This window comes from Abrus precatorius, unplaced genomic scaffold (assembly GCF_003935025.1).
Source record: "Abrus precatorius isolate BTA unplaced genomic scaffold, Abrus_2018 Scaffold7, whole genome shotgun sequence".
Lineage (NCBI taxonomy): Eukaryota > Viridiplantae > Streptophyta > Magnoliopsida > Fabales > Fabaceae > Abrus > Abrus precatorius.
The window spans coordinates 4,613,651-4,640,494 of NW_020874417.1; the positions used below are offsets into that span (position 1 = coordinate 4,613,651).

General features: G+C 31.4%; 3 protein-coding genes across 6 annotated transcripts; 2 read left to right on the forward strand and 1 right to left on the reverse strand.

Moving 5' to 3' along the window:
• Positions 1–7,266: 7,266 nt before the first annotated feature.
• Positions 7,267–10,361, forward strand: LOC113872994. The gene is made up of 5 exons (XM_027510922.1): positions 7,267–7,662; positions 8,195–8,295; positions 8,865–8,981; positions 9,064–9,165; positions 10,075–10,361. Exons 1-5 carry the CDS (start codon positions 7,356–7,358, stop codon positions 10,243–10,245), a joined length of 798 nt encoding a protein of 265 aa, XP_027366723.1. The 5' UTR covers positions 7,267–7,355; the 3' UTR covers positions 10,246–10,361.
• Positions 10,362–14,724: 4,363 nt separating this feature from the next.
• Positions 14,725–16,086, reverse strand: LOC113873315 (transcription factor RAX2). The gene is given in 5 exon segments (XM_027511379.1): positions 14,725–14,767; positions 14,769–15,122; positions 15,258–15,434; positions 15,637–15,766; positions 15,951–16,086. Coding segments are annotated over 5 exon segments (840 nt in total).
• A 3,148-nt stretch (positions 16,087–19,234) lies between these two features.
• On the forward strand, positions 19,235–25,932 carry LOC113871221 (protein PTST homolog 3, chloroplastic). Of its 4 annotated transcripts, XR_003505779.1 has the most exons (14): positions 19,243–19,472; positions 19,543–19,662; positions 19,765–19,862; positions 19,967–20,527; positions 21,070–21,217; positions 21,380–21,440; positions 21,531–21,581; positions 21,718–21,771; positions 22,839–22,958; positions 23,790–23,914; positions 24,298–24,349; positions 24,603–24,744; positions 24,896–25,012; positions 25,235–25,932. XR_003505779.1 is itself a non-coding variant. In XM_027508162.1 (13 exons), the coding sequence occupies exons 1-12, from the start codon at positions 19,318–19,320 to the stop codon at positions 24,699–24,701; spliced, it is 1,644 nt and encodes a 547-aa protein (XP_027363963.1). In that variant the 5' UTR covers positions 19,235–19,317; the 3' UTR covers positions 24,702–24,744; positions 25,235–25,926. The 4 variants fall into 4 exon arrangements, 3 of the variants coding, with proteins under 3 accessions (XP_027363963.1, XP_027363965.1, XP_027363964.1); XM_027508162.1 differs by lacking the exon at positions 24,896–25,012 and having other exon boundaries at positions 19,235–19,472; positions 25,235–25,926; XM_027508164.1 differs by lacking the exon at positions 24,896–25,012 and having other exon boundaries at positions 24,307–24,349; positions 25,235–25,929.
• Positions 25,933–26,844: the final 912 nt, after the last annotated feature.

A 26,844-nucleotide genomic window follows, 5' to 3' on the forward strand; every position in this document is an offset into this window, starting at 1 on the left:
TAACTTCATTGATAAAATTCAAAATAAATAGGATTACAATTAATGTGTAAGATTCCAACTCTTATGAATTAATATTCTCGAACTTTAGATTAAGTGGTTGGTCGTATTAATTGAACAAGAAAATTCTGGATAAAATTGTGGTATCTAATTCTAATAAAGGATTTTTTTAGTTTATCAGCCAAAAGAAAACATATTAAATGGGTACAAGACAAGGGGTACCCAAACTCATACATAATTCACATGACAACTATATCTTCACTAATTTCATACATAACAAAAGGTTCATTCATCCACTCATTAAAAAAATAATTAAACCCATGTACTTTTCTTCTAAGCCATGTTCAAGACCTTAATTGTATCATATCCATTACTGATTCAGCATTAAGATCTTAATTTTTGAATATAATCCCATTCCTATGCAGCCATAGAATCAGCCATACTGATTCTAATAAAAGATGTTAATATCATGATTACATAATTTATTACGCTCTTACAAATGGCGTGAAAAGAGGGGACGGTGATTAATGGTACAAATAATGATGATTAACAAAGTTAATCTAATTTTGGTAGTCCTCGGATCCATTGTAACATAATTACCATATGGGTTTGGAAGCAAATTAAGAAAGGAAATGCTTTAGTGCTAGTACTTTACTTGGTTTAAGACTTTAGGGAGGGGAAGGAGGTTCTAGAAGTGAAAAAAGGAGTAATTTTACAACAAAAAATGTTCAATATATATAATATTAGCCATAGCTTGTTGATGAAGATACCAGAGTTCCTGTGAGACAAATAATTTGAAGTTGACCAAATGTTGGGAAAACCCATGGAACGGTCCTTGTGTTTAATCCAGAAAAGGGTAGTGGAGTTATGAAGGGTCTCATGGGATTATCGCAAGTTGACCATTAGTGACTTAAATGACAAAAACGGTGCTATATAGTGTATTTGAATAATGAAAAATTATTTACCCAATGGCAAATTTCTTTTTTTTAAAGAAGTGGCTGTTTTGGTATTCAGGTGTTCATGGTAGCAATTGTATGCATGTGTGAACCTGTGCATCATTACTTTGCATCTTCCATACCATGCTTAAGGGCCCATGCCCTTTTTTGTCCGTTTCAACACTCCTTTTTCTTTTCCCCCTCTTTTCACTTTTCCCTTTCTATTTTTAGCTGGTTTTTCTTATTGTGAAGGCTGCTGCTTTTGCAAAACTTGTAACTGGAGATTAGATATCAATTTTACAACTTAAACAGTTACTTTAATTAAAATCAAACAATCACTTTAAATAGTTATTTACTTCAATTCCTTTGAGGCTATTTAGTATTTCACATAAATGGTAGGTTACTCATTCAACTATGATCTATGTATACGTTCTGATGAGAATTTAACGTTTAGTTTCACTTTCAATTGAACAAATCTAAATTCACTTAAATAAAAATTTGAGAAAATAACAAAACAAAATTATGCAGAAACCCCGTTCTCTCGCCAAATTCCCCACTTCACCTTCTCTCCCCAACTCTCTTATCCCCACCTACCGAGCCCTCTCTTACTCCTCTGACCCCCCAATCTCAGAAGTTTTCCCCCACACAGTGATTATATAAAATTTGCTTGATATAAATTTTTAACGAATTTAAATTTACTTTAAAAAATTAAAACCCGTCTAGATTCTGTTAAAACGAGAGAAAATTGAGATCCATCTAATCTGAGTATTTATTATAATATTATTTTGGTTAAATCACGCAACCTAAATTTAGTTGTAGGTCACTAGATGGTGCCCTACTGTAAGAGTGGGCCATTTTGCTCTGTTGAACGTACATTCTCAGATGCTTTTATTTTAGTCCTTTTTGCTTGAGATTTCTGTAATCTTTTTACATCGGCTACAAATCTTAAGTTAATCTTTACCTTAGTCACCTTTTTCTTAAGTATAAGCAAGATACCTATAATCAGCCAATGAAATGTCTCCATGACATAAAATGCACGGATCACATTAGACAACGGAATCTCTACGGGATGATTTTATGGGTCTTCTTGTTACCGCCAAAAGAAGGGTTATGAAAAGAAGAAAAGAATATGGTTGTTGGTTTTGCACATAGAACGCATATTATAATATTAATAGCTTCATCTTCGTTCATGTTCATGAGGCTTTGTACTGTGTTGTCACTCAGCGTTATATCCCAGCTAGAGAGAGGAACCTAATTCTCTCTTTTTAAATGATTTATATGTTCAATATGCTTTAGCTCCCCAAAATTTTTATAATTGATTTGTGACTATCATATTTCAATTGATTAATTTAAAAGAATTGCAGTGGCATCAAAAGGATAATGATATTAATAATTTTATTTCTTTGGTCATTTCCTTTCTTAAAATCAACAGTCTACATGATCATACAGAAGGTGTTTTCACATCTCTAGCTATCTATCAGAATCATTAAATAAGATAAACGAGGGTGGCCCTTAAGTATGGTACACACGTGCCACTGACCACCCATGCTTTGGTAAAAAATCATGTCACACAATGGGGTAAAGAAGAAATTGTGGGCTTGATGATTTAAATGTGGGAGATATTCGATCCCTATGTGAACGAGGTTTTGATACGAAAACGATGTGTGAGAACATAAAAACATAATTGATAGCGTAAATGGACAAGTATAGTACTTTATGTTGGTTGTCACCAGAAAATCATGATAAGGTTGCTACCTTGCAGGATAGTTATAATAGAAAGGCCTGTCTCCAAATTTGTTTTTTCTAATTCATTTTCAGATAGCAACTGAAAGGATACAAAGTTAAGAGTGTAATTCAGTAACCGTGGGGGAAATATGTGGTTTATCTTTTCATATTCGTTAAAATGAAAAGGGTGTTACACGAAACCAAGATTTGATTGAACAGGTTACTGCTGGACTGAATGAAAATGGCCTCTTCCTTACCAAATGTATATCTTACGTTACGTAAAAGGCTCAAAAATCTTAACTTGTTAGGTTTCTCCAACAATTCAGATGGAGCAGAAGTTGGTAGTACCTTTTCTACCCTTTTTTTAATTTCTTTTTTATCATAAGCAGCGTTTTGTCACTCAGAGACTCATATGTAAATTTTATAAAATTTATTTCTATTAAAAGTAAATTTCTGTAAACCCATTTCCTAAATTAATAATAAAACTTAAAAAATGTTAAATAATACTTAAAGGACACTTATTAAAGAATTAAACGTATTTTTTTATTAAAAATGCTCTTAATGTACATTTACTACTATTTTTCATGCATTTCTAACCCCATTTTTAGTTTATTTCATTCTTTAACTAGCATTATTAGAACACTGATTAACAAGATTTTAAATTTTGGTATTAAATTTCTTATTTAAATTTTTAAAAGAGTTGCTAATGCAAGTTAATTTGCTACATAACAAAAAAAATATCTCATTTCACACTTAAAGATTCCAAAACGTAAATATTGCCAAGGTAAATTTTGTAATTTTGATAATAATATTTTTCATGCATACAGTTGAAAATTGACTTAAATTGAGTTACACTGACTGTGAAGCAAGTCAAACTGTCAAAGAGAAGTAGAATTGAAGGCTGAAAGAGTAGTTAGTTATAAAGTGGGATTGACAAGTAATTGGCGGGGCCATGCATGACTTGAAAAGCTGAAAAGATTGGGTCGTGGCGTGGACAATAGGTTCACTGCAAGCGAAGTAAAAGCGGTGCGGCTAAACTTAATTATTGAACCATTTTACGGGGTCGTGTTCAAATCGAATCTTATGCCAAAATCTAAAGATAAGTGGGGTAAAGAATCGACCATGATTTTTTAACCAGAATTTGTGCCTAACTGCGTTTGCCTTATGAATCAACTTGTAACGTTACCATGGCCACGTTGAACTCGAAATCCCTGGCTTACTTGGATAAAAGAAAGAGTGCTTTTGGATCGATAAAAGTAAGTGTAGGCATTATAAAATTATATATACAACTTAAAATGCTACTAAGACTCGCCTTCCTGTATTTACAATATGTTTAGTTACTCGTCCAAATAATTTTATTAATAGCTACAATATGCTATTTTTCAGATTCCAGTTTTTTCATCATATACACCAGTTGAAGATAAATTCAATGGTCTTAATTACCAGGTGCAAAAGCTTGGCTAAATCTATTATTCTTAATAATGATAATTACATTTTTTAAATCACAATGATAGAACTCTAATAATATTGTAAGTTGTGAAAAATAAAAACATTTTCCTGCCTTGTAAACCAATTAGTCTCCACCTCTAATCCCAAAGCAAGTTAACCTTTTCTTTGTTGGACAAATCATTTGCCAATTGCTACCACACTGGCAGGTAGCAGCCCACTAATACAGTGACAGATACCTTTGATCTGGGCTCGGACAAAGGGATTTCACTTAAACATAAATATTTTTACAGCCCAAAGCTTGAACTCATCAAGATTAGGGAAAATTAGTGCGACTAAATTATGTGATAATAGATTTACAATCCAAAATTTCTCTTCTCTTCATAGAGCATCAAAACCTGGATTGAGCACAATAAATCGGAAATAGACAAATTTTACAAATTGAAATTTGGATAAAAATAAAAAATAAAAAATTCAAATATTTAAGAGAAAATTAACGGTTATAATTTCAAGCACCTATGTAATAAATCATAAATTTATTATAATAAATTTTCTGAATTTTCTTATTAAGGATTAACATTTTTCACTTTTTATGTGAGAAAAATATATTTCACTTTTCTTTTAATCTACAACGAATTATGTACTTTACGAGAGTCAAATTCTACGCAATAACATGCATTGTAGTGTAGCAATCGATAGAATCTAGCTTCTTAATATGTCTCTATAGGATGACTCAGAAGATATGATGATATATTCCTCAACCTGGCTAAGCAATGGAAAGAAAAAGGACCAACGAAAGAAAAGGTTAAGGGCAATAAATGTAGCATGCAGCATGTGGCATTGTCTACATGCATTCGACGGGGGTAGCGTAAACAAAGAGACAGCAAGCAAAAAGACAAAGGGTTAATCAGCTTTTCTGAGATGGCTTCTAAGACAAATGTGTATGTTCTCGTATGTTGTTTGGTCTTCTTTTTTCTGCCATGCACAGGTGTACATGCTGAATGTAACATAATGTTGCATGTCAGAGAATGATGGCGTGCTTGCTAAAGAAGGGGTACATCCAAACAATTACAAAGGGTATGTTATATGCGCCTTCTCTATCACTCTTCACTCTTGCTTTCAATGTATATTTGCTTCTCCGACATTGCATCAGCTTTTTTGTTTTCGAGATTATTATTCGCCTCACTGGACATCAGTACAATGCCTTCTCTCTCTCTTTTTCTTCTCTCAATCTTTGTTCCATGATGGAATATTATTTCCTTTTAGATCATGAAACCAGCTCATAAACCATGAAGCCACCACCACCACCTTAACGCATAGAATTTGTGCCTTTTTTTTTCCTTTTTGTCCAAGGGTCGCATATGAAGCTGAGGAAATAAGTTAAGTCAGAATTGATATTATGAGGGTAAGCAAGTTCAAACTTTGTTTTTGAGGTCTCTAAACTTCAAATTGAGCTATTTTGTTCCCTCCTTCTTGTGGGGTTTTCTTGAAGGCCATTTTAATGCTGAGTTATTTTTGTAACAAATTTGTTTTTCAAAATTGGTGAATTGTTTAAATATTATTTTTTGGTCTCCAGTTAATTCTTTTGGTTCACTCCTGTCCATAATGCATCGTCTTGCCAACTTTCACCATTGAGTTATGCTGCAAAAACTTCACTTATTATTATTATATTTTTGTTGAGAACGACTAAAATTAATTCTAAAGAATCCAAGTTCCAAAAAGAGGGGTCATGGCTCAGCTTGATGTTATGTTCATTAAAAAAGAATAATTTGATTGGCCCAATATCAACGATAAGGGTTCAGGCTGATCCATTAAGACTAGTGGAAAGGGGGCAGTCCATTAAGAGCAACATGTTCTGCCTCGGCCCAATATGAGAATTCTTATGTACTTAAAAATAAAGTACCTAGATTTTATTATAAAATGAACTTGATAGTACTATAATTTGTGTTGCATTGAAAGTCTTGGATGTCTGGGTTTTGCTTTAAGTGCATACAAACTTTGAAGTACAAGACTTGGATAGGACAGGGAGAAGTAGACACATGGAATGAAGTTTCTTTCATCAAAGAGAATAGAAAGAGGAAGAAACATATATGGTAAAACGTTTTTAGAATTTTAGTGGGAAAATTATCATGAATTCTTAAAATAATGCACGTGCTTAAATGAAAAATATTTTGTATCATTAATTACATTCCTTTCTGCTTATTTTATTACTTTAGAAATATAAATGGGGATTACTTTTTATACCTATTTTGATACTTTAAACAATGCATCTATTTTTCTTACAAAATCATCCTTCATTAGCATTAGTTTAAATTAAAGTTTCTTACAAAAACCACAATTCCCCCCCCCCCTCCCAATCCCTACCTCCCCTCTGCGCAAAAAAAAATAAAAATAACAAAAAAAGTATTTTTTTTAAAGAGATTCTCTTTTTCATTATAATTATTTTAATTTTTTTATTTTTTAAAAATATTAAAAAGATCTTATAATGCTTTAAGCTTTCATTTCTGTTGAGCCACCAATGTAAATAAATTTTAAAATTTTATTTATATTTATTTATCTATTTAAAAATGTAAAATAATATCAATTATTAATTAAATTTTGTATCAACTTATAAAACACCAACACTTATAAATTTATAACTATATACACTTGCATTAGAGAATCATAGCTAGGAATAGTCACACCTTCTGACTCTGCGATTCGAAAGCTTCTATGGTTATGCCGAGTTGAACTGAACAGACAATTATTAGTAAACTCCTTTTCATCGTCAGCATGCATTCATTAGCGCTTTTTTTAAAAATAAATTGTAATTTTTGCATGCAAAAGAGTGTAACTTTCAGTTCTTACATTTCATGTTCTTCTAACTTTACCATTAACAGGTCTCTTATTTCACATTGTTTGGACTTGAACATTCTTGCTCCCAGCAGATTTTTATATTAACAAATCATGTATTTTTTCACTTAACTTTTAATGATTTTTTTTTATCTATATTCAATGACACATAATCAAAATTTAAATATAATAAGTGTTCATAAAAATGATATTCATCAATACATTAAAAATTGCACAATAATCTGAGGCAGAAAATAAAAAATAGGAACAAGTGTGGTATGGCTGTGAAACTCTGAGCCAGAAAAAAGAAGTAATAATAATTTGATAAAGAAATAAGGTGGTGAGAGGACCTGAGAGAGAGAGAGAGAGAGAGAGAGAGAGAGAGAGAGGGAATGGCTGTCCGAACACCCGGTGACTCCAATGAATAATCAAACAAACAAACTCTCTTTAGTCGTTTCCCTTTCTTCATATCTCTCTCACTCTGTCGTTAGTAATTTCCTTTCTCTCTTCCAAATTCCAATGGCTGAAATCTCTGCACTTTGCTTCTCTACGTTCAGATTCTCTTTTCCTAATTCCCTCTCTCCTTCAACACCATTCACCTTCAACTCTTTCCCTTTCTCTCCCTCTCCTTCCACTCCTCACCCCCGTCTCCTCCATTTCCTCCCCAAAGCCAATTCCTCCGGTAATCACTCCTTCGGCTTTTTCCCTTGGTCCGATTCCGATAGCGGTGCGCTCTTTTTTTTTAACTCTCTATTTCAATAACTCTGTTTGTTGTTAAAAAGATTGAGCTTCCTTTATCAATTATGTGTATTGCTTTTTATTTTTTAGAATAATAAAATAAATAATTGAACTCGAAATTCGGCTACTATTATGCTTCACATTAAGCGTGGCGATCGGAATTGATGTCTTTCAAATTAAGTTTATTGTCTTCAAATGGTTTTTTCTAGGAATCGTGTGGAATGCGGTTTTACGGCTTTAATCGAATTTGATTGTGTTCAAGTAGAAGACTGTAGCCTATTTTTTATATTTTATTTTTGGAATAGAGAGAAATGACTATGAGTTTGGATTAAATGCTTTTATATTTCGAATGCATATCCTGTCTTCCCTGATCGATACACTTTAGATGATTTTATCTGAGAGTCTGCGTTTTGGACCAAATTTTGACTTGATCAAATGTTACATTCTCGAATTAATTAAGTCTCCATCCTGTCTCTTATATGTAATCTTAGTTACTTTTTCTTATGTTTCCAACTTCTCAGAAATTCAATGGGTTCCCGAGGATAGAATTACGTTGTTCACTGCTGATGGACTGATCCAGATTGGAGGCTCCATGGTTCCACGTCGTGTCAGCTTTTCAGATGTATGATTTTATCTTGCTGTTTTTCATTTTGTTTTCAGTTGTGCCGGTGATCTTTTCTTGGTCGGTTATGTTTGGTCGGTATTTATTTTTGGGTATGTTGCTACAGTTATCTCTTGTCTAGAATCTATAGTTCCAAAATCTTAATTTAATTGGAGAAGATCCAATTATAATTTTTATTGATAATTTTAACACGTCTTTTCTAATTTCACACAAAAGCCCTTTGGGTGTCCAGAAATCAACTATTTAGAAGCTCAAAGTTGAACTGTCATATAAGTGAAAGTCCAGCATGCTTCTTATCATGATTATATAAGTTTTTCATTGTGTTCTTACTAATTGTGGTATATTGCATATTGTAACAGAGTTAGACTCTGCCCTTTTACTCGTGTTCAAAAGTATCTTGGTTTTTCATGTGAAATACTTGGCATCATAGAATCAGTTTTTAAGCCGAAGACACCATGTGCACTTTTTTAAACCTTTCTCATCTTTGATCCTTGCTACGTCTTGTTTATAATCCATTTTATTGTCAGATGTTCTTTGAGATTGGCTAATCATATTGTTGTGCTTCACAGAAGAAGCAAGGGAAATCCAAAACTGCTCAAAAATTTCAACGTTTTCAGGAGAATGATTACATGAATCCAAATCAAGGCCTCTGTTTGGGTGCACTCTTTGATATTGCAGCTACAAATGTAAGTACTGATTCTTTTAACTAAACCTCTTCATTGAATTATCCTTTACGCTCTCATAAATAAGAAATATCCTCTTTTCTAGGGACTTGATATGGGTAGAAGACTTTGTATTTTTGGTTTCTGCCGCTCCATTGAGATGCTTAGTGATGTGGTGGAAGACACTGTTTTAGAGCACGGCGGAGAGGTAGGTCATATTTTTTCTTTAAATAAAGCTCCCGTGGCCTGGATCTAACTTCTAACTATCTGAGGAAGAAATTCTAGTCAAAATTGCTAACCATTGTTAAAATTTCATATGATGATGTTATGCTTATGAAACTGCCTTGTGCAGAGGATAATCTTTAAAGAATAGTGCTACACACAGAAATTAGGGGAAAAGAACCCTCATCTTTCTATACCATTCAATTTTCCTCTAGGCCTCTAGGGAGGTTTTTGGAACTTAGAAGAGCTTTTATGGAGCTTATTTGAAATGAAAGTAGTTTATGACTTCTATAAGTTCTCGTCAACTTATTTCAGTAAATTTTATGTCCATATTCATGACATAAGTTCTCATGTGCTAAAAATTTATTTAGTAAGTGCTTAATTAAGTTGTTTATCCACATGCACACTAAATTTTTGCAAGGCCGCATCTTTGCTCATACACACAAGCAAGACAACAGTTCTGAATGCTGATTGTCTTTTTTTGTCTCTCCAATAAAATTTCTAAGTAGCATATTGCATCTTTAAACATCCCAATTCTTTTCAGTTCTACTTTCTATTGTTAGTATCTTGTTGCAATAAATTACACGATTATTGAAGTTTGAATTGGGAGACCATTAACTTGTCAATAAACAATCATTAACTTGATTCAGAGTGAGGGTTTATTGTAACTGGAACTATTATGAGTAGTTGCAAGTCTGGGAAATCCTGGAAGTTAGTTGGGTAGGTCGATACCACCTATTGAGGATCATGTCCAGTGAAATGCATAGACGTGGAAGCATTTACTTGGCAACTTTTTCCATTGATGTGTCACAATATCCAGATTTTTTCTTGAATTTTTCCGATACCATAGCTGAACTCAAATTCTCTAAACATTTGAACCGATCTTCTATGGCAGGTTATTGCCGCAGAGAAGGCAAGCAAAGGTGATTTACATGAAAAACTAACCATGACTGTTGCAGTGCCATTATTATGGGGGGTTCCTCCAGCTTCCGAGACGCTTCACCTAGCTGTTAAAAGTGGTGGAGGGATTGTAGAGAAGGTCTATTGGCAATGGGACTTTCTGTAAATACATATTGTAGGTTTCCTAACCATTCTTTGTGCACTTTGTACATAAAATTGTATCTCTGTATATGTACTAAAAAAATTTGTTGCTTATCTCTGTACATGTTCAAAAAATTATTGTCATGTCGATATCCAATTATTCGTTCTTTGGGAGTTGGGCCAAAATAAACTGCTAGCTCTGACATTCTCAACCTTAAACTTGAAATTTGAAGCTCAAAATTGTTGAACGTATATAACCGTGGTGAAAAGTCCATTGGGTTTGAAAATCAGATGAAACATGGGCAATCAACAACCAATTCCAATAGAATGGATTATGGAATTAGATGTTTGAGCTGTTTGGGAGGAGTGAACTGCTTTAACTCATCTCTTTAAAATGAAAGAATTTCTTGTTCTTTATTCCGTTATTCTTATAAGTTTTTGTGAAGGGGTATGATTATCGCTTTGCGAGGTTCGCTTTGGCCTTTTATTATGACACAAGATTTGCTTGTGAAAATAACTTTCTTGTGGTAGTTACATGGCAATATTTAAAAGTAAAAGACGGTTTAGGGTGTGGAATTTGTCTACTTTAAGATTGGACAAAGCTTTAATGTGATTTTTAATTAATGTTTATGCAGTCTTCAATAAGGATTGAATTTTTATTTCGATAACACTACAATAAAAAGTGACATCAAAGTTTGTAACATTTCATGACAAATAACAAGTGCATGATTGTGTCAAAAAAATGTTTTGACGCCATAGACTTGTAGTTTGCTAATTTATCTTTTTTTCTTTTTCTTGTTTCTAATCTATTAGTGTGACCTGTTGTTTTTCCTCGAATATAGATTTTGATACAGAATTAGAATCTAATGTGCAAGCCTTGGGTATACAGCACGGGTGAAAATGAATTAATAAACTTTAAACTTGAGTAACCTGATTTTCGAAAATGGCTTAACATTTTGAATTAGTAAACTATTAACTTTCGCCAATGGGATTCAACTTTTTTTTCTTGTTACACAAAAGGAAGCAAGAGATAAAACAACAAAGCTAAATGACAGAAACTAAATCAGCTTTGAATACGAGCAGACTTCAGCAGGAGGTTCCTTCCATATTTGCAAAAGTTGGTGATGCAGTAGGCTCAAATTAGCTAGGCTATCTGCTACTCGATTAAGATCTTGAGAAACATGTTTGAATATAACTTCCCCATTCATAAGAAGTGCAGCTTTGATTCTGGCATTACCACTGCATAAATATGCAGATCAGCCAACTTTGATTTGATGCTACTATGCAGCTTTTTTTTTGCTGATAAATTTGACTTTGATTATGGGCAGTGCTTCTTAATAAATAAATTCTAATAATTAATTTTAATAAGATGATATTTACTACTAATTTGTAAAACTTTGTAACATTTTATGACAAACATTAAGTGATATGATTGTTTTAAAACAATTTATGAATAAAAAGTCGGACATAACCTGTTTTATCCAGAACATTTTCAAAATTTCAATATTTTTATATATTTGTACAGTATCTCAACCTCTCTTTTAAGAAAATCAGTTTACTGATATCAACTTAGACTTAATTTTGATCATTTCTTAACCAATTTAACTAATTTTAAATCAATTTTTTTATTCTATCAAGTTTTAAATGATCCAAACCGATAACTGAATCGATCTAGTTAGTCAAATCATCGATCTTGTCTAATTTTAAAACTTTTTAGACCACTAATTCTCACGAAAGAAAGAATATAGAGGTCACATGAGATTTTCTTGGGGGCAGGGGTAAACAGTGCCTTTTGACATTTTATACACTCACTTGCATTAATAAACACTTTGTTTTTTGCCCGTCTTAAGGCTTTGGACATTTAGCTGTGATTTTGATGTCTATTATATGATGCCTACTGCTGGCAAATCTTCTTGGTCTAATCTCGGGGGAATGCAAACAAAATGGTGAAGAGGTCAATGCAAATTTGGCTCCAACTTTTCCATCTGCTATTTCCTTGGAATATTAAACTAATTTTTTTTTTTATTCTAAACAAAAATTAGTACAAGGCATCATTATCTTAATATCATATATTTTTGTATGCTTTTGGCCAATCTCCCACAATGATTTTTTGTCAGTCCCATCATGTAATGCATGCTTTAATTAAATACTATCTTTTAAATCTTTGTTCCCCTCGTTGGATTTGTTTATAATTAACTCATTTTCAAATCAATATTTATGGAGTATATTGTTTGCAATTTCTAAACCGGGGTTTTAAAAAATTATTTAAACGAGGATGATGTGTGTGTCTTACATTGATAATCTAGCCGTAAAAAATTGAAAAATATTTCAAATCACGATGATGCTGTATACTTGCAACCTAAATTATGAAGTTTTGTGAATACAGAGCATGTTTTTCTCGTAGCACTGCCTAATTCCAGATTTTAAATTGGTCACATCCCACTTATGTCAATTTCTATTATAATTTGTTATTAAAATTTTTGGAGAGAGAAAATAATACCTTATTAAAAAAGTTGCTGGACATAAGGGTCCTTATAAATAACTTAAAATTTATTTTTATCTATTTATGCTAACTTAACAACTAATATCAATCAATAAAATAGAAAAAAGTGTAAAACCTGTAGTGGAATATATAATGGAAAATTCTAAAGTAAATATAAATAATATTTTTTAAAGTAAATATTATTTTTAAAAAATATATTAAAAGTCAATTCATTTAAATTATATTACTTTTACATTTAAAGTTAAAAATGATCCAATCTTTTTTTTTTTTAATATGATCTATTATAGTATCATTTTTTCTTAATCCTTTTGTTTTGATTAAATTGGTTGAATTTTGAATACCTCTAATTAACCGCCAATGATCATTTTGTAAGCAAGGTTCACAGGCTACGACCAGTGATGAATTCGGACATTTGAGTTAGGTGGGATAATTAATTAAAAACCAACTTATCATATAAAGATAAATATATAAATGTTAAAATCACGTAATATTAATATATATATATATATATATATTGCAATTATTCTTTATATAATTTTATGTTTTGAAATCATTAATTTAATGATAAATTTATCGCTTTTAAGTAAGAGAGTATATTTATTCACCCTCAAATAAAAGGATCAAAATCATAAAGATAGAGAGAATAAAATATAAAAATTTATATCATCAAATTTTAATTTTGTCTACATAATTAATGAAGTACATTTGTCCACCAATTATATGTAAGTCTGCATGTGTCTACTACCCAATGATTTTCTTTTGATATTGTCTAATAGGTCAATAGTATTTCTTACTTAGCTTAGTTTTCGTCCTTAATAATTAATTCCACAAATATTGTACAAATTAATTTCATAAACAGTCCAAAGGATTTTAGATCGGGACTCTGCCTCATTTAATAACAGTTGAATATTTTTTATAGAATATAAAATATAAAATATAATTATATATATATATATATATATAACTGTATAAATTAATCTTATACTCAAATTTTTCTTATATTTAAAAAAATTATTATGTATCGAAATGAAATTATGAGATAAAGCAGTAGTTAATTATATAAAGTTTATAAACTTAATTTATTCAATAAACATATTTAACTTAAAAATTATATTGATAAAATTTAATTTATAAAAATATTTAGTAATATAAACAATCTGTTTATTAAATAATTAGATTAATAAGTGGATGCATCCTCTGCTTCTCTTCGTATGGAAACTGAGCAATGAAATATTTTGAAGTGAGAAATAAAACGTAGAGCAAAAGAGAGAGGAATAAGATAAAACTTATCACGATTATTAATAATGGAAAACGAAGGTGCACGATTTTTATTCTGTCTACTATATTGAGAACAACGGAATGGTGAATCAATGTATTTGATATAGTTAAATGAAAAAAATAAATATTTAAATTTTGAATTTTCAGGTTAATGAATTATATTAAATGGATTTAAATTTCTTCTTTTAATTTTTGTTGAGATCACCTACTATATTATGACCTTTCAATACAAAAAAAAAAAACAAAACTAATCATTATTTAAATGCTGGTTTAAGCTCTACGTAGTAAATTCCTGAATGGGATTCAAAATGGAGAAAAAAATTATAAAGCCATGATCGTTAAGCAAAATCAAAGGTGCTTTTAGGTGCATGATTGGAAACAAAACTGTTACATGATATTAAAAATAGTAGTGGATTGCTTCAGGAATCCCTTTTTATATTAGGTGGGTGAAGGATTCAAGGGTGTTCTACTTTATAGGGCTTCCTCATTTCCTTTCTGATTCATATTTTTTGGACACATTCATGTTTATGGACTTGTGGTGGGGTTAATAATACCTGCACCAAGTAAATGATGTACAAGGGAAACTTCCAATATGCACTGTAAAAAAGAAAATGGACCAATTAAACACTACCTTTCCCCACAAACACACACTTAAGTCCAAATCTGAATCTTCTAGTTCTACACACCCCTTTCAAATATTCTTGATTTTAACCACAGCCAGCATCAATAGTACATGACCATTTCCTCTGTCTTCTTGTCGTCAAACAAAGTTGTTGCAACTGCTAGTGCTTATTAGCTGTTTAATTTCTTCTAGACCATAATCTAATGGATTTTCTCCCCATATTCTACTTTGTTCCACTGTCCACCCACTAACCCTACCAGCATTGGAGAGCATCAACTTTTGGGTACCTTCCAACCCATTAGAGAGGTAACTAAGAGTACCGATTTGGTCAACCAAAGTTCCATCACCACCATATCCAAGATCTACTTCTTTGACCTGATTGATCTGATTATTGCAGCTTCCATCTGAAGAGGTGCAACTAGTTTCACCCCCTAACATAGAGACACTACTAACTTGGTAATTTTGAAAGGGACGCAAAGAACTTTCTTGTGCTTGAAAAGTGGAGTAAACTGAGGTAGAAGAATTGCTACTCAAAAGGCTAGATGAGTATGAAATAGACTCAGAACCTGTGAAAGACACATGGGGGTGGTAGTAAAAATTGTGGCTATCTCTGAATGATAGTGATGAGGTTGATGACGAGGAGGATGAAGATGGTGTTGAGTTTTGAAGGATGGATAAAAGGGTAACTTGGTGATATTTCTTGAGTGCTGAAGGATCCATTCCCATCGCTTTTTTCTTAAGCTTGGTGTTCCAATAGTTCTTGATATCATTGTCAGTCCTACCTGGCAACTGAGATGCTATTATTGACCACCTACACTTGTCACAATGAGTTCCCAAATAAGAAACAACTGAGTAATACTGTCAGTCTGCAATATAGCAGATCTAAAAGTACATGTATCATATATCATATTTATATTTTGATAATATAGTCTCAAAATGTGAAAACAAAAGTCTATGTAATATATCTAAGGTTGGTAAAAGTGAAAGTGGAAAATAAATGAAATAAATAATACCTGCTTCCAATGCTAGCAAAGAGAGTGCAGATTATTCTATCTTCATCTTCTGAAAACTCACCATGCTTAAGGTTGGGTCTGAGATAATTAAGCCATCTGAGTCTACAACTTTTCCCACATCTTTTCAAACCTGTATGAGACAAATTAACATATGCCATCAGGAACACAAGAAAGAGCTGAACAGGTAAGATCCCAGCATGTCACAAGTCATAAAAGAGAGTAATCAAAGGCTCATTTCTTCAAACTTCACTTTTCACAAACTATAACAATTAGCATGAGAATAAGAGAAGAAAAGGGTAGAAAGAAAAACTTACCAGCTTTTTGTGGGAGGGCAATCCAGTTCCCTCCAGTACCATGTTTCTCTATGTACTCCTTTAGCTTTTCATCTTCTTCAGGACTCCATGGCCCTTTCTTAACATTTGCTTTGTCACAACAAGGAGCTCTACCCATCTCTCTCTCTCTCTCACACACACACAAAGAAAGAGACACTCTTATATTTCTTCTGTGAGACTAATAAGTTCTGCAAAGAAACTTGAGGTTGAATGAGGACACAAATTTTTTTTCACAGAAGAAATAGATAGTATAAGTCAACGGGGGAACAACCTTCATAGCTTTATTTTTTTACCTTCATCAGCTTCTAAACTCATAATTGAATAACATAAGTTTCCATAACCATATATGATTATATATATATATATATATATATATATGTAAAGGGACCTTATGCAAGGGAAATTTAACTTTGCCACTAGTAGCACAATTTATAAAGTGTAGAATGTATGCTCCTCGAGTTATATATAACATATAAATATAGAATAGTTCATGAAAACGATGATCTATTGCTAGTTTGCTACACAATTTTCTAGCAATGGGCCATGTCTTAAAAAACAATTGACAAGTTGGAGGTCCAATTATAAGCTCTTTGTCCTTATTATCTCATAGCAGACTCGTGGTGATTCCAACTCAAGTTTATTTAGTTAACAAATTTTGGTTAAATATACTTTTAGTTTTTAAAAAAAATTAAATTTACGTTGTTTTTTTTTAAAAGCTATTATTTATTTACTTTGTTACTATTTATTTTTTTTGTCATTTTTGTTTGTGTAATCTAAGGGTATTTCTCGACAATGAGTCGAGGACTCATCATCCTTTAAGGCGAAGAGAATACCAAAGTATATTTTGCCTCTCTTAACAAAGTCGTTTATACATACAACCAATAATCAAATTCTTGCTAGTATAATTAAGAGACAACTATATACCAACCACTTTAAGTATTTATATAATAATAAATTAACTCCAAATAAATCAAATAAAACTTCATAAAATCATCCCCTCATTTGTATGATTTGGTATCATTTATCCACTCATTAGTTGCCAAATGAATGATGCCTTAATTGTAACTTTAGTTTTCAAATGTTAGTTTTTGTATAATTTTGGCCCTTTTAGTTTAAATTTCTTGCATTTAATTTTTAAATTTTATAATTGTTTAAATTAATTTTATTTTCAAATTTTTATTCAATAGTTAATAAAAATTACAATAAATATGTAATATATCATTGATTTATGTAAATTTGTAAAACAATATATAAAATAATAAAATAAAAATATTTTTAATCATATTTTATGCATGTTATTTTAAAAAAAATTATATATTTTTTAGTGAATTTGTATAAGAGGCCGTTTGCTTAAGATTTTTTTAATGAAAAAATCGCCTTTTTTTCCCTTATAAAAGAACAACTTTTTAGGTTTTAGATTTTTGGGTTAAAATTATAAAAAAAAAATCACTATTTGAAAATAATCTAATTTTAAAACTTTTAAAATAACTTATAAAAAATTGAAATTATAACTATCACTAAATAACAAAAAAATATTCTTTTATAATTGAAACTAAACAAAAAGTAACTTCTAAAAAATTGAAATTATAATTACCCACTAAAATAAAAAATAGTTTTTCTATATAATTATAAAAAAAAATTAAATTCTAATTTTTATAAAATATCTAAAAGTAAATCAATTTTATTAAATGAGACTAAATACAAATAATTAAAATGAAAGAAACTAAAATTACTCGTAAATTAAATATAAAAATCAAAAGTGTAATTAAATTCATATATATATACACGTGAAAAGTTTAGAAATTTTCATATTTTTTTAACAAAAAAATAATAATAGTTATCAGTATCACTATAATTCAACAATTTTTGTAATTGAAGTCTAAAGACATACGTTAAACAGTTTAATTTTTTATTGAAAATAAAAAAATTTATTATCACAAAATTATAAAAATTATTTAATTAATAATTTAAAATATTTAATATATACTTTAGCTACACAATAAAAAAAAGTTCGAATTTATTATTTAAAACTCCTGAGTCGAAATTCTCTTTTTGTCCCTTTGTTAAAGTGGAAGACATGAATTATGAATATGGTAGGTACTGGGCTATGTTGATGTTAATAAAGCTCCAATTAAAAATTTCACTTTATATACCAATTTAATAAGTGAAAAGAGGTTTGATTAAGAAATAAGAGAGTGTTTTTTTTAGAAAGAATAGTAACCAGTGAGGGAAAAAAAAGTTATTATCGTTTAAACTTATAGTAATCAATATAATATTGCGACGAAAGATTAGTTCATTGTTAGATTAGATTAAAATTTGAGCAACAAGTTTAGGAGGTGCTCTTCATTTTTAAGGAGATTTAAAATGTGATATATTTTCTTTTATAAACTTTGTTTTGTTCATTGTAAGTTTTTTGACTGTTAATATTATTTGTGTATTTAATTGCGATTTTTTTATTTGATCATCTTAATTCGAGTGACACATAGTTTTGACATATTATGAATTATTTTTTACATTAATTAATATTTTTTAACTTTTGTTTGCCTGTAATATGTGTGTGTATATATATATATATATATATATATATATATATATATATTTACTTTCAAATATTTATGGTTAAATTTTTTAAATAATTTTTCTATAAATAAAATGTGATAATAAATATTTTAAAGTGATAAAAAAAATACTTGTATACAGATATATTATGGAAATAAATTAAATTATATAACTGTAAATTATATTTACTCCTATACTATCAATAATTTAATATAAAAATATTTTTTATCGATTAAGTTGTTATATTATAATTATATATTACTATAATTATCTATTCAAATTTTATTAAAATTAAAAAAATAAAAATAATTTAATGAAAAAGTCTTTACTTTTATATATTTTAAAAATATATATTATGATAATTTTGATATATATAAATAAAATATTAAATAATTTTAAATTAATTTAAAGTTTTGAGATGCAATTTGTGATTAGAATATTTAATTTAACAATTATTTTTAAAAAATATACAATAAAAATTTATTAAATTACATAAAATTAACTTACACTAATATAATTCAATAATTTATTTTTTATTATTCTGCTCAAATTCTTTGCAATTGAGAAATTATGTTTTTGCTGTGATTCTTCTGAGAATATATAGAATCATAGATTTGATGGTCTATTTTTTTATTCTCTTGATTTTTTTCACTCCACGGGGAGGGGGCATACGGTCCCGATTCAACGATGAAATGATGAAGCAAATTGTAAATAAGTGAATGAATTAAGAGAAAGGAGGGTGTGATCCTCTTCTTCTTCGTTGAGGCCACAGAGAAAGGAAAGAGTGTAAATGAGCACCGTGTGGGTGTGTTACTTCCCGAGCTGCACCACTCTCGCTTGTAGCGCGTGCAAGCTCTCTCCAACGCACCTTCTTCATCCCTCATCCATATCCACCCAATTCCAACTACGCGCTTCACAGACCAGCACCACAAGGACCAGAACAAGGTCTCTCTCTCATTTTCTCTTCTTCTTTTTCAATTTCCACGTTTCTGAATTTCTTCACTGCACCATTCAGGAGAAGCCGAAGGACCAAAAGCGACGCCGAGATCTGTAACGATATTCGGGAATTTCTCACTTCGGTTGGCCTCCCCGAAGACCACATTCCCTCTACAAAGGAGCTTTTGCTTCATGGATGGTTCTTTCTTCTTTCTCTTTTCCTCTTCAAATTTATTTTATTTTATTTTATTTTATTTATTTATTTATTTTTGCTCGTTTTATTCTGTTTTAATGTTTATAGGAATGACTTGGCAAACATTGTGAGACGGAGAGGGCATAAACAGATTCATGAGCTTCTAACAGCAAGTTCGTTACGTGTTGACATTGATTCTTTAACAGGTCAATTATGTTTCCTCTTTCCTAATGGACTCTAATTAGTTTTTTTATTGCTTGCGATAATGACTGATGGATGGCCTAATATGTATATATAATGCAATTTAAAGGTCAGAATGAGAAGGTGGATAGTTTGGTCAATCATGCTGAAGCGGTCAATAATGATTTTGATAGTTCGAGGGAAGGTCTTTATCCCAATTTTGATGGCCGTAGTTCAATGCCTACTGAAATTTCTGGTGAATCATCATTTGAGGCAATGTGTGCTGTGAATTCGGAGTTTGAGGATAGTTTAGCGGGTAAAGTGGTTGGAAAGAATGAGATAACCTTGCCATTGGCAGTTCCTTCTGTGGAAAACTGTTCCAGTGCTTCATCTAATGATTCTGATATTGATAGTGGAGATGAAGATTTGGAACCGTTAATTGATTTGTCCTTGGAGCAAAAGGACTTGCCTGCATTGGAAGGTTTAGATGACGGCAATGAGAATGTTGTGGAAGATGTTCCGGTGACCTCTGAAGCTTTTGTTAGGGAAAATTTTGCTGGGGAATACAGAATTGATTCAGTTGTTCATTCTGCTGACAGCAGTTCTATGAATCTTGACACTTCGGCCAACTTGTCTTTGAAGGACAAGGTTGCAAATTTTATTCAGAATGGAGATTTAGACCCAGTTGAAGGTAGTTCTGATATGAAGTGTTGTATTGTCATCATGAATTTCTACAACTATCCCCTTAAAATAGTAGCTTCTGATCTGAGTTTCAACATACTGAGTAAAAAGAAAAAGTGATTGAGGATGTAGATAATCTACCTTTCCTTAACTTCAATTTTCACCTTGAATTTTGGGCTGCATTACCTTGATTTCAAACATTATTTAAAAAATGATTTTGTTAATATCAACCCTTAGGACTGATTTAAAATATTTAAAATTAGTAAGGTTTTTATCGGAAAAGAAAACATTTATTACACTCTGGTATTTTAAATGTTATAACTTATAAATACTTTTCTAATAAAATCATACTACTTTGGATGTTTAACACCAGCCTTAAGGGCTGATATTAACATTTTCCTTAAAAAATCTTTGGCAACTAGTGCCTATGCTTTAGTCAAAGCCCCTTTAATGGAACAATAAAATTATCGAATAATTTATTTCCCACTTCAGTACAAATTTTAGAATAATTTACCTTTGGACAATGCACAAACCTAATTGTTTGATTTATAGATCATGTCTCTGGCATTTCAAATGGGGATGATGGTCAGGAAAGTGAAGAGTATATTGAATCAGAACCTGCTGTCAATATGCCCCAAGGTGCCCATCCATCTGAAGATAATAATTTCATTGCCCTTCATGGGAACTCATTGACATACAAGTAAGTTGTTCCATCTGGAGCTTGAACCAGCCTCTTTGGTAACTATTTTGCATTATATGGAATCATGGATGCTAGTAAACAACTACGATTTTGGGAAGTTCATGGATGTTTTCATTTGAACTGAACCCTTCCTTTTTTTTTCTTCATTCAAATTAAATATAGGGATGATCACATGCAACGTGAGGATCTAACGACTCATTTTGACAAGGATATGGTTGCTGAGGTCATTTCATGTCTAAATTTCCAGAAATTATTTCTCAATTGACAGCTTGTGACCTTAATTGTTTGTTTTTTACTTATTCTAATTATACAGGCTCCAAAAGTGCAAAACGAAAGTGAGATAAATCATCTTAAATTCATGCTGGTAGTAATTATGTGAAGTTTCTTTTGTGGTTTAGATGTTGCTAAACCTGATTAATTTTTTTTAGATTAATTATGAGTATAACTTGTTACCGTTTTTTTTTTCCCACTTCCATTTGCAAATGGTATTGGGTGCTTAGTATCAGAAGGAGTTGGAACTGTCCCGGCTGAAGGAACAGATTGAGAAGGAAAAGGTAAATGAGAACTGGCACTATAGTATATTTGTGTTTTTGTGTGTGTGTGTGCCCGCATGTGTATATACATTGCTAAGATGGCTAGGTGCCAATGTACTTCTTATAATGACTTGGGCAACCATTGTTGAACTAGCTTTTATGGTTGAGTTTGGCCCAATCAATTCTTTGGGATTTTGCACCTTTAATTCACCAGGAATAAAAACCATTTCTAAACTCATTATGACCTAAGAGTAAGGATTTTAGAAAGACAGGAACTTGAGTGCATGAACAAGTGAGAATGAGTTAGAAGATTGAGGAGGTGACATCAAACAACACATAAGGGAGAAAATAGATGACTGTAACTTAATTTTATTTCATGAACAAAATTAACGTACAGTTCAATTTTGCTTTTTGAAGAAATAAGAACTACTTCTTTTGTATGTCAACCTATTTGATTTTACTCATTTTAACAGTGGAAAAAAAAGTGCCAAAACTGATTTCCATGATGACATGAAGTCCTATTTGCTTAATATGTATTTATTATGCTCTCCTTCCTGCGATAACCTAGTAAAGGGTATCTCTACCTACTCCTGTTATGGAAACATTTGAATCACCTGAAATTTATGTCATAACTGCAAGTCATTTTTAGGGATGATGATCCATGATCACATGCGTGAAAGTTTCTTTAATTAAAACTTGAAACTATATGGGAAACTGCTTGGTCTTCGAAAAGATCCCAGACTCTCAAGTCTCAAAATTTGACACTACGAGTATAAGAAATTGCATATGGTTGTTTTAAGTTTGTTTGAAGTGTCTTGTCTTGTCTTAATATTAGCAAAGTATATTCTATCACATTGAACTGGCTTTATTTTTTGATGGTTCAAAGTTAACTGAAATTCAATCTGAATTTGTGTCCCAAATCTGACAAAATTCAACATTTTTTTTTTGTTGGTATGAGAGTGTAACCAACATCTTAGCATACTTGAAGTAACTGAATGTTTAGCATTTCTCTCATCCCTCTCTAGTCTCTTCATGGTATGAGATTTTATCCATGAAACTCACTTAGCCACATGTTATTATGCTTTCAGCTTGCTTTGTCTGTCTTACAAACCAAGGCAGAGGCAGAAATCAGCAAAGCCAGAAAACTTATATATGAAAAAGATGCAGAGTTACACATTGCTGAAGAAAGTCTTTCAGGACTCAAGGAGGTATTGCATCTGCATTCTTGTGGACTTTTAATCCAGTAGTGTATTCAGAGCATCTTGCACGCTTGGTCTAAGGGTTACTTTACGTTAAATTTTTGAGCAGTTTTATGATAAGAATATTAAAGTAGTGCATTGTATCTGAACATTCCCTCAACTCATGATTGTAAAACAAATCTTGAGATCACTGTAAGACCGCTTGATCCCTGCCTATATAGAGTTGTGTTTTACTTCTGCGAAAAATCAAAGCCAGTACCAGATCAAATTTCATAAGAAAGAAACACTTTAAACACCATCTATAATTCTTGGTGTTGAAAAGGGAGCTTTGGTGGTCCTCTTAAGTTTTGGCATTCCCTTTGTGCATGAAATTGTCTAAGTTGTCCCTGGATTTAATGTAATTTATAGGAAACTGTATATACATTCCTTGCACTATACTAAAAGGATGTGTATGCATCAGAAGACATTTTTGTAGGCAATTTCTGCCAGTTATTATGAGGACTAGGTGAGGTTTAACTCGATATAAATGCTTGCCATTGGATGTTAAAATAACATTGGACCAATATTAGAATTTACCAGCAACTTCATATTTTATATTATGAAAATCTAAAGTTGAACTCAAACATTCATCCAGCTATTTAGTCATTAGCCTCGGTAAATGCATGCTGACAGGAGTATGCCTTTTCACATGAAAAAGATGTTGGTTCTATTGATCCTGTATATGGTGTATTTGATAATCAATAAGTGAAATTTTCTATCCCAAAAGATGAAAAATTGAAAATTTCTTTTTCTGATTAAAATCTCTATACATGTTGATAGAACTGTGCCCAAATATTTCAGGTTGAGATTGAGTTCTGTGGTGATGGTGATGTTGTGGAGGTGGCTGGTAGCTTCAATGGTTGGCATCACCAAATAAAAATGGATCCTCAACTGTCAACTAGTGCTATAGAAGTTGGAGAATCAAGGTTTTTAATATTTTAGGGATAAAATACTTTTTACTGACGCTTCATATCCAATTGAACATGTTCATCTAGCTACTGTTAACTGATCTGTCAGCATTCTGGTTTTGTTGACTACTTATTGTTTGTTGATTGTATAAGAGGAAATGTAGGGTTGGGGGGGCGGAGGTTTCATTGTTTAGATGGCAACAAATGTTGAGGCTGAAACTGATAGTATCATTTCAATGATTTGCTATTGGAATAAGCCAATGTCGTCTAGGAAACAGAGTGAAAAACTCTTTGCATACCTTGATAAAAGAACAGCATAATAAATATCATGTATTTATTTGAAAAGTTAACCTTTCTTCATAATTACATTGATATATGTTGTTCAATGAAATAATATTCAGGAGATCCAGATCTTGGTCAACGATGCTGTGGCTTTATCCTGGTGTATATGAGGTGTGTGCATCTTCAATGAAACTACTGATTAGAATCTGTCATTATTAGCACTGCCTTTCAGACAGGAACTTTCCTGTTTTCCGGTTCTCTTCCTGTTCATTTTATGGGCTTTATTTTATTATATTTCTTGTTTAGTAGGGTAGCAGTTGGAATAGGTTGGATTGTTTATTACCTATTTGTTTCTGTTACCTTTTTTGAGTAGTAAAGCATAAATACTGCAGAATGATTTAATAACTGTATTTTTTTGTTGTAGATAAAATTTGTTGTTGATGGCCAATGGAGCACAGATCCTCAAAGGGAGACAGTAACAAGGGGTCACATTTGTAACAACATTCTAAGAGTAGATAGATGATGCATTCTGGCTCAGGTCACAATTGCTAGATGTATATAAAAATGTAAGATGATGGCTTCCATCTTGACTGTTCTTAATCATCAATTCAAATGTTGCCAGAGATACACTGAAAATGATATTGTCGAACTATGGGTTTCAATTGATAATTGAAGATTATGGATGAGCAACATTCTAAGATGGAAAATGTTTGATAGATATTCGTTTGGCATAGACACCCTGAAAGAGAAGTAATAGATGTGATGAGTGATGTGACCAGAAGAGAGATAGAGAAGTGGGGGTGGGGTGGTCAAATGGGCCGTGACGCTGTTGAGGTATCTCTAATCAGAATTCAGAATTGTTCTAAGATTAGATAGTTGATGCATTTAAATATTGAGTTATTGCCTTATTCTTAATCATTAATTTACATCTTGTCAAGGTTACCTGCGCTTATAGTTAATTTCATTATAATCTTAGAACTTTATTAAATTTTGTATAATGTTGAAGTTGTGTTTGACTTAATTATTGTTCCCTAATGTTATTTTGTCCTGTTGTAGGGTACATAAAAATTGTAGAAAATGGTTTCTGTGGATTTCTAAATGATAACGTTTGACAGCAATATGGACAAGAGGGTAGAAACAAGCACACGACACAACAATGAGCAGAATCTAAACGAGTATCATTTACCACTGTCCTGTATGTACATGTATGTACGTTTGCGTCTTGGACTAATATTGAGATCATGACATCATCTGGGACTCGCGGTAGTTAGTTAGATATTAGGAAGTAAAGATGGGTTTGTAGGGAGGGATTTGGCTAGTTTGCAAGAGGTGGTGGTAGCTTCAAACCATTCTATCATTGTATCAATCAGGAGAGAATAGTAGCCCCCTTCGTTTTTGTATTCCTCACTTCTTATTTCTGCTATTCTTTTGGTGGTTTTTATTGTCAAAGCCACACACAAGAACCAGGATAAAAGTTCGTTTCCCAAGCTTCTGTAAATTTAACACGCGATATTCGATTACTGCATTTTCAATTTAGCACTAACGAAGTGATGAATTCAGGCAAAATTATTATTTGAAAGAAGTTAAGAAGGGATAGCTTAATCTGTATGGACTGATATGACTCAAGCTCATGAGTGGGAACGACAATTGGCACATTGAACCTCGTTTGCTCAATTATGGACGTTATAATTACGGCCAGATTTTTCTTCTGGTTCTGAAAACCTTTTTTTTTTAAAAGGGCAAAGAACCTGAATTGCGCGACTTCTCATTAATTCACAGCAAATTTGGATGAACGTTTTTTTTTTGTCAAGACTTGTAAAAAAGGTTTTTTTTCTTTGGACTTGAACGTTGTTGGTATCGTTAAAAGAAAATGGATTGATTAATTTGGTCCAGCCTGTTTGCCTGAAAAACTCGGGTCTCCGTTTAATATTTTTTATTGATGTTGGAGGCATGCCGATTGACCTCTTCAGCTTCTTTCACTAATGGAGAATCATTAATAGGACAATCTATTTGGGGCATTATACTATGTGCCAATCTAATTGATGTTTTCTTGTTCGGTTTGAAATGCTTTATGTTAACATAGTATGGTCTTCTTGGCACTTGGCCAAAATTAATATAGTGCATTACTAAGATATTTTAGTAAAATGGAGAAGCAAAGCAATTACCAGAAGCAGTTTGGCACGTGAATTGATTAGTAATTTAGTATATGGTTATGATCCACACGAATGGGACAAATTTTGCTGTTTCTTTTCCCTTTTTAAAAAAATAAAATGTAGTTGATGTTTTATAATTATATTTGGTGTTGTTTTCGAATAAAAACATAACGCGTATACTTAACAATTGATTGATTTAAGTAAAACATTTAGAATCTGATTCTAATTTTGAACATTACGAATATTAAAAAAAATCACAGGAAGAACTGGTTTGATCATGATGTACATAATCCTACTTTAAACAGGATTATCACAAAAAAAAAAAAACAATTATTATCTAGAAAAAAAAACTATTAAACTTGAGTTTTCATCACCAGACTACACAAAAAATACTTTATTTTTATCCAAGAATCATTGATCAAAATAATTAAAGATACTTACAACTAAAATATGCTAAATTATAAAAATATTATAATACACAATATAAACAAAATATAACCAAATACACATGTT

Coding starts and splice junctions, on each gene's coding strand:
- LOC113872994 (XM_027510922.1), top strand. CDS start 7,356: ATGAATAATCAAACAAACAAACTCTCTTTAGTCGTTTCCCTTTCTTCA. Junction 8,296..8,864: donor GTCGTGTCAGCTTTTCAGAT/GTATGATTTTAT, acceptor TGTGCTTCACAG/AAGAAGCAAGGGAAATCCAA. Junction 9,166..10,074: donor TTTTAGAGCACGGCGGAGAG/GTAGGTCATATT, acceptor CTTCTATGGCAG/GTTATTGCCGCAGAGAAGGC.
- LOC113871221 (XM_027508162.1), top strand. CDS start 19,318: ATGAGCACCGTGTGGGTGTGTTACTTCCCGAGCTGCACCACTCTCGCT. Junction 21,218..21,379: donor GGGAACTCATTGACATACAA/GTAAGTTGTTCC, acceptor AATTAAATATAG/GGATGATCACATGCAACGTG. Junction 22,959..23,789: donor GTCTTTCAGGACTCAAGGAG/GTATTGCATCTG, acceptor CAAATATTTCAG/GTTGAGATTGAGTTCTGTGG.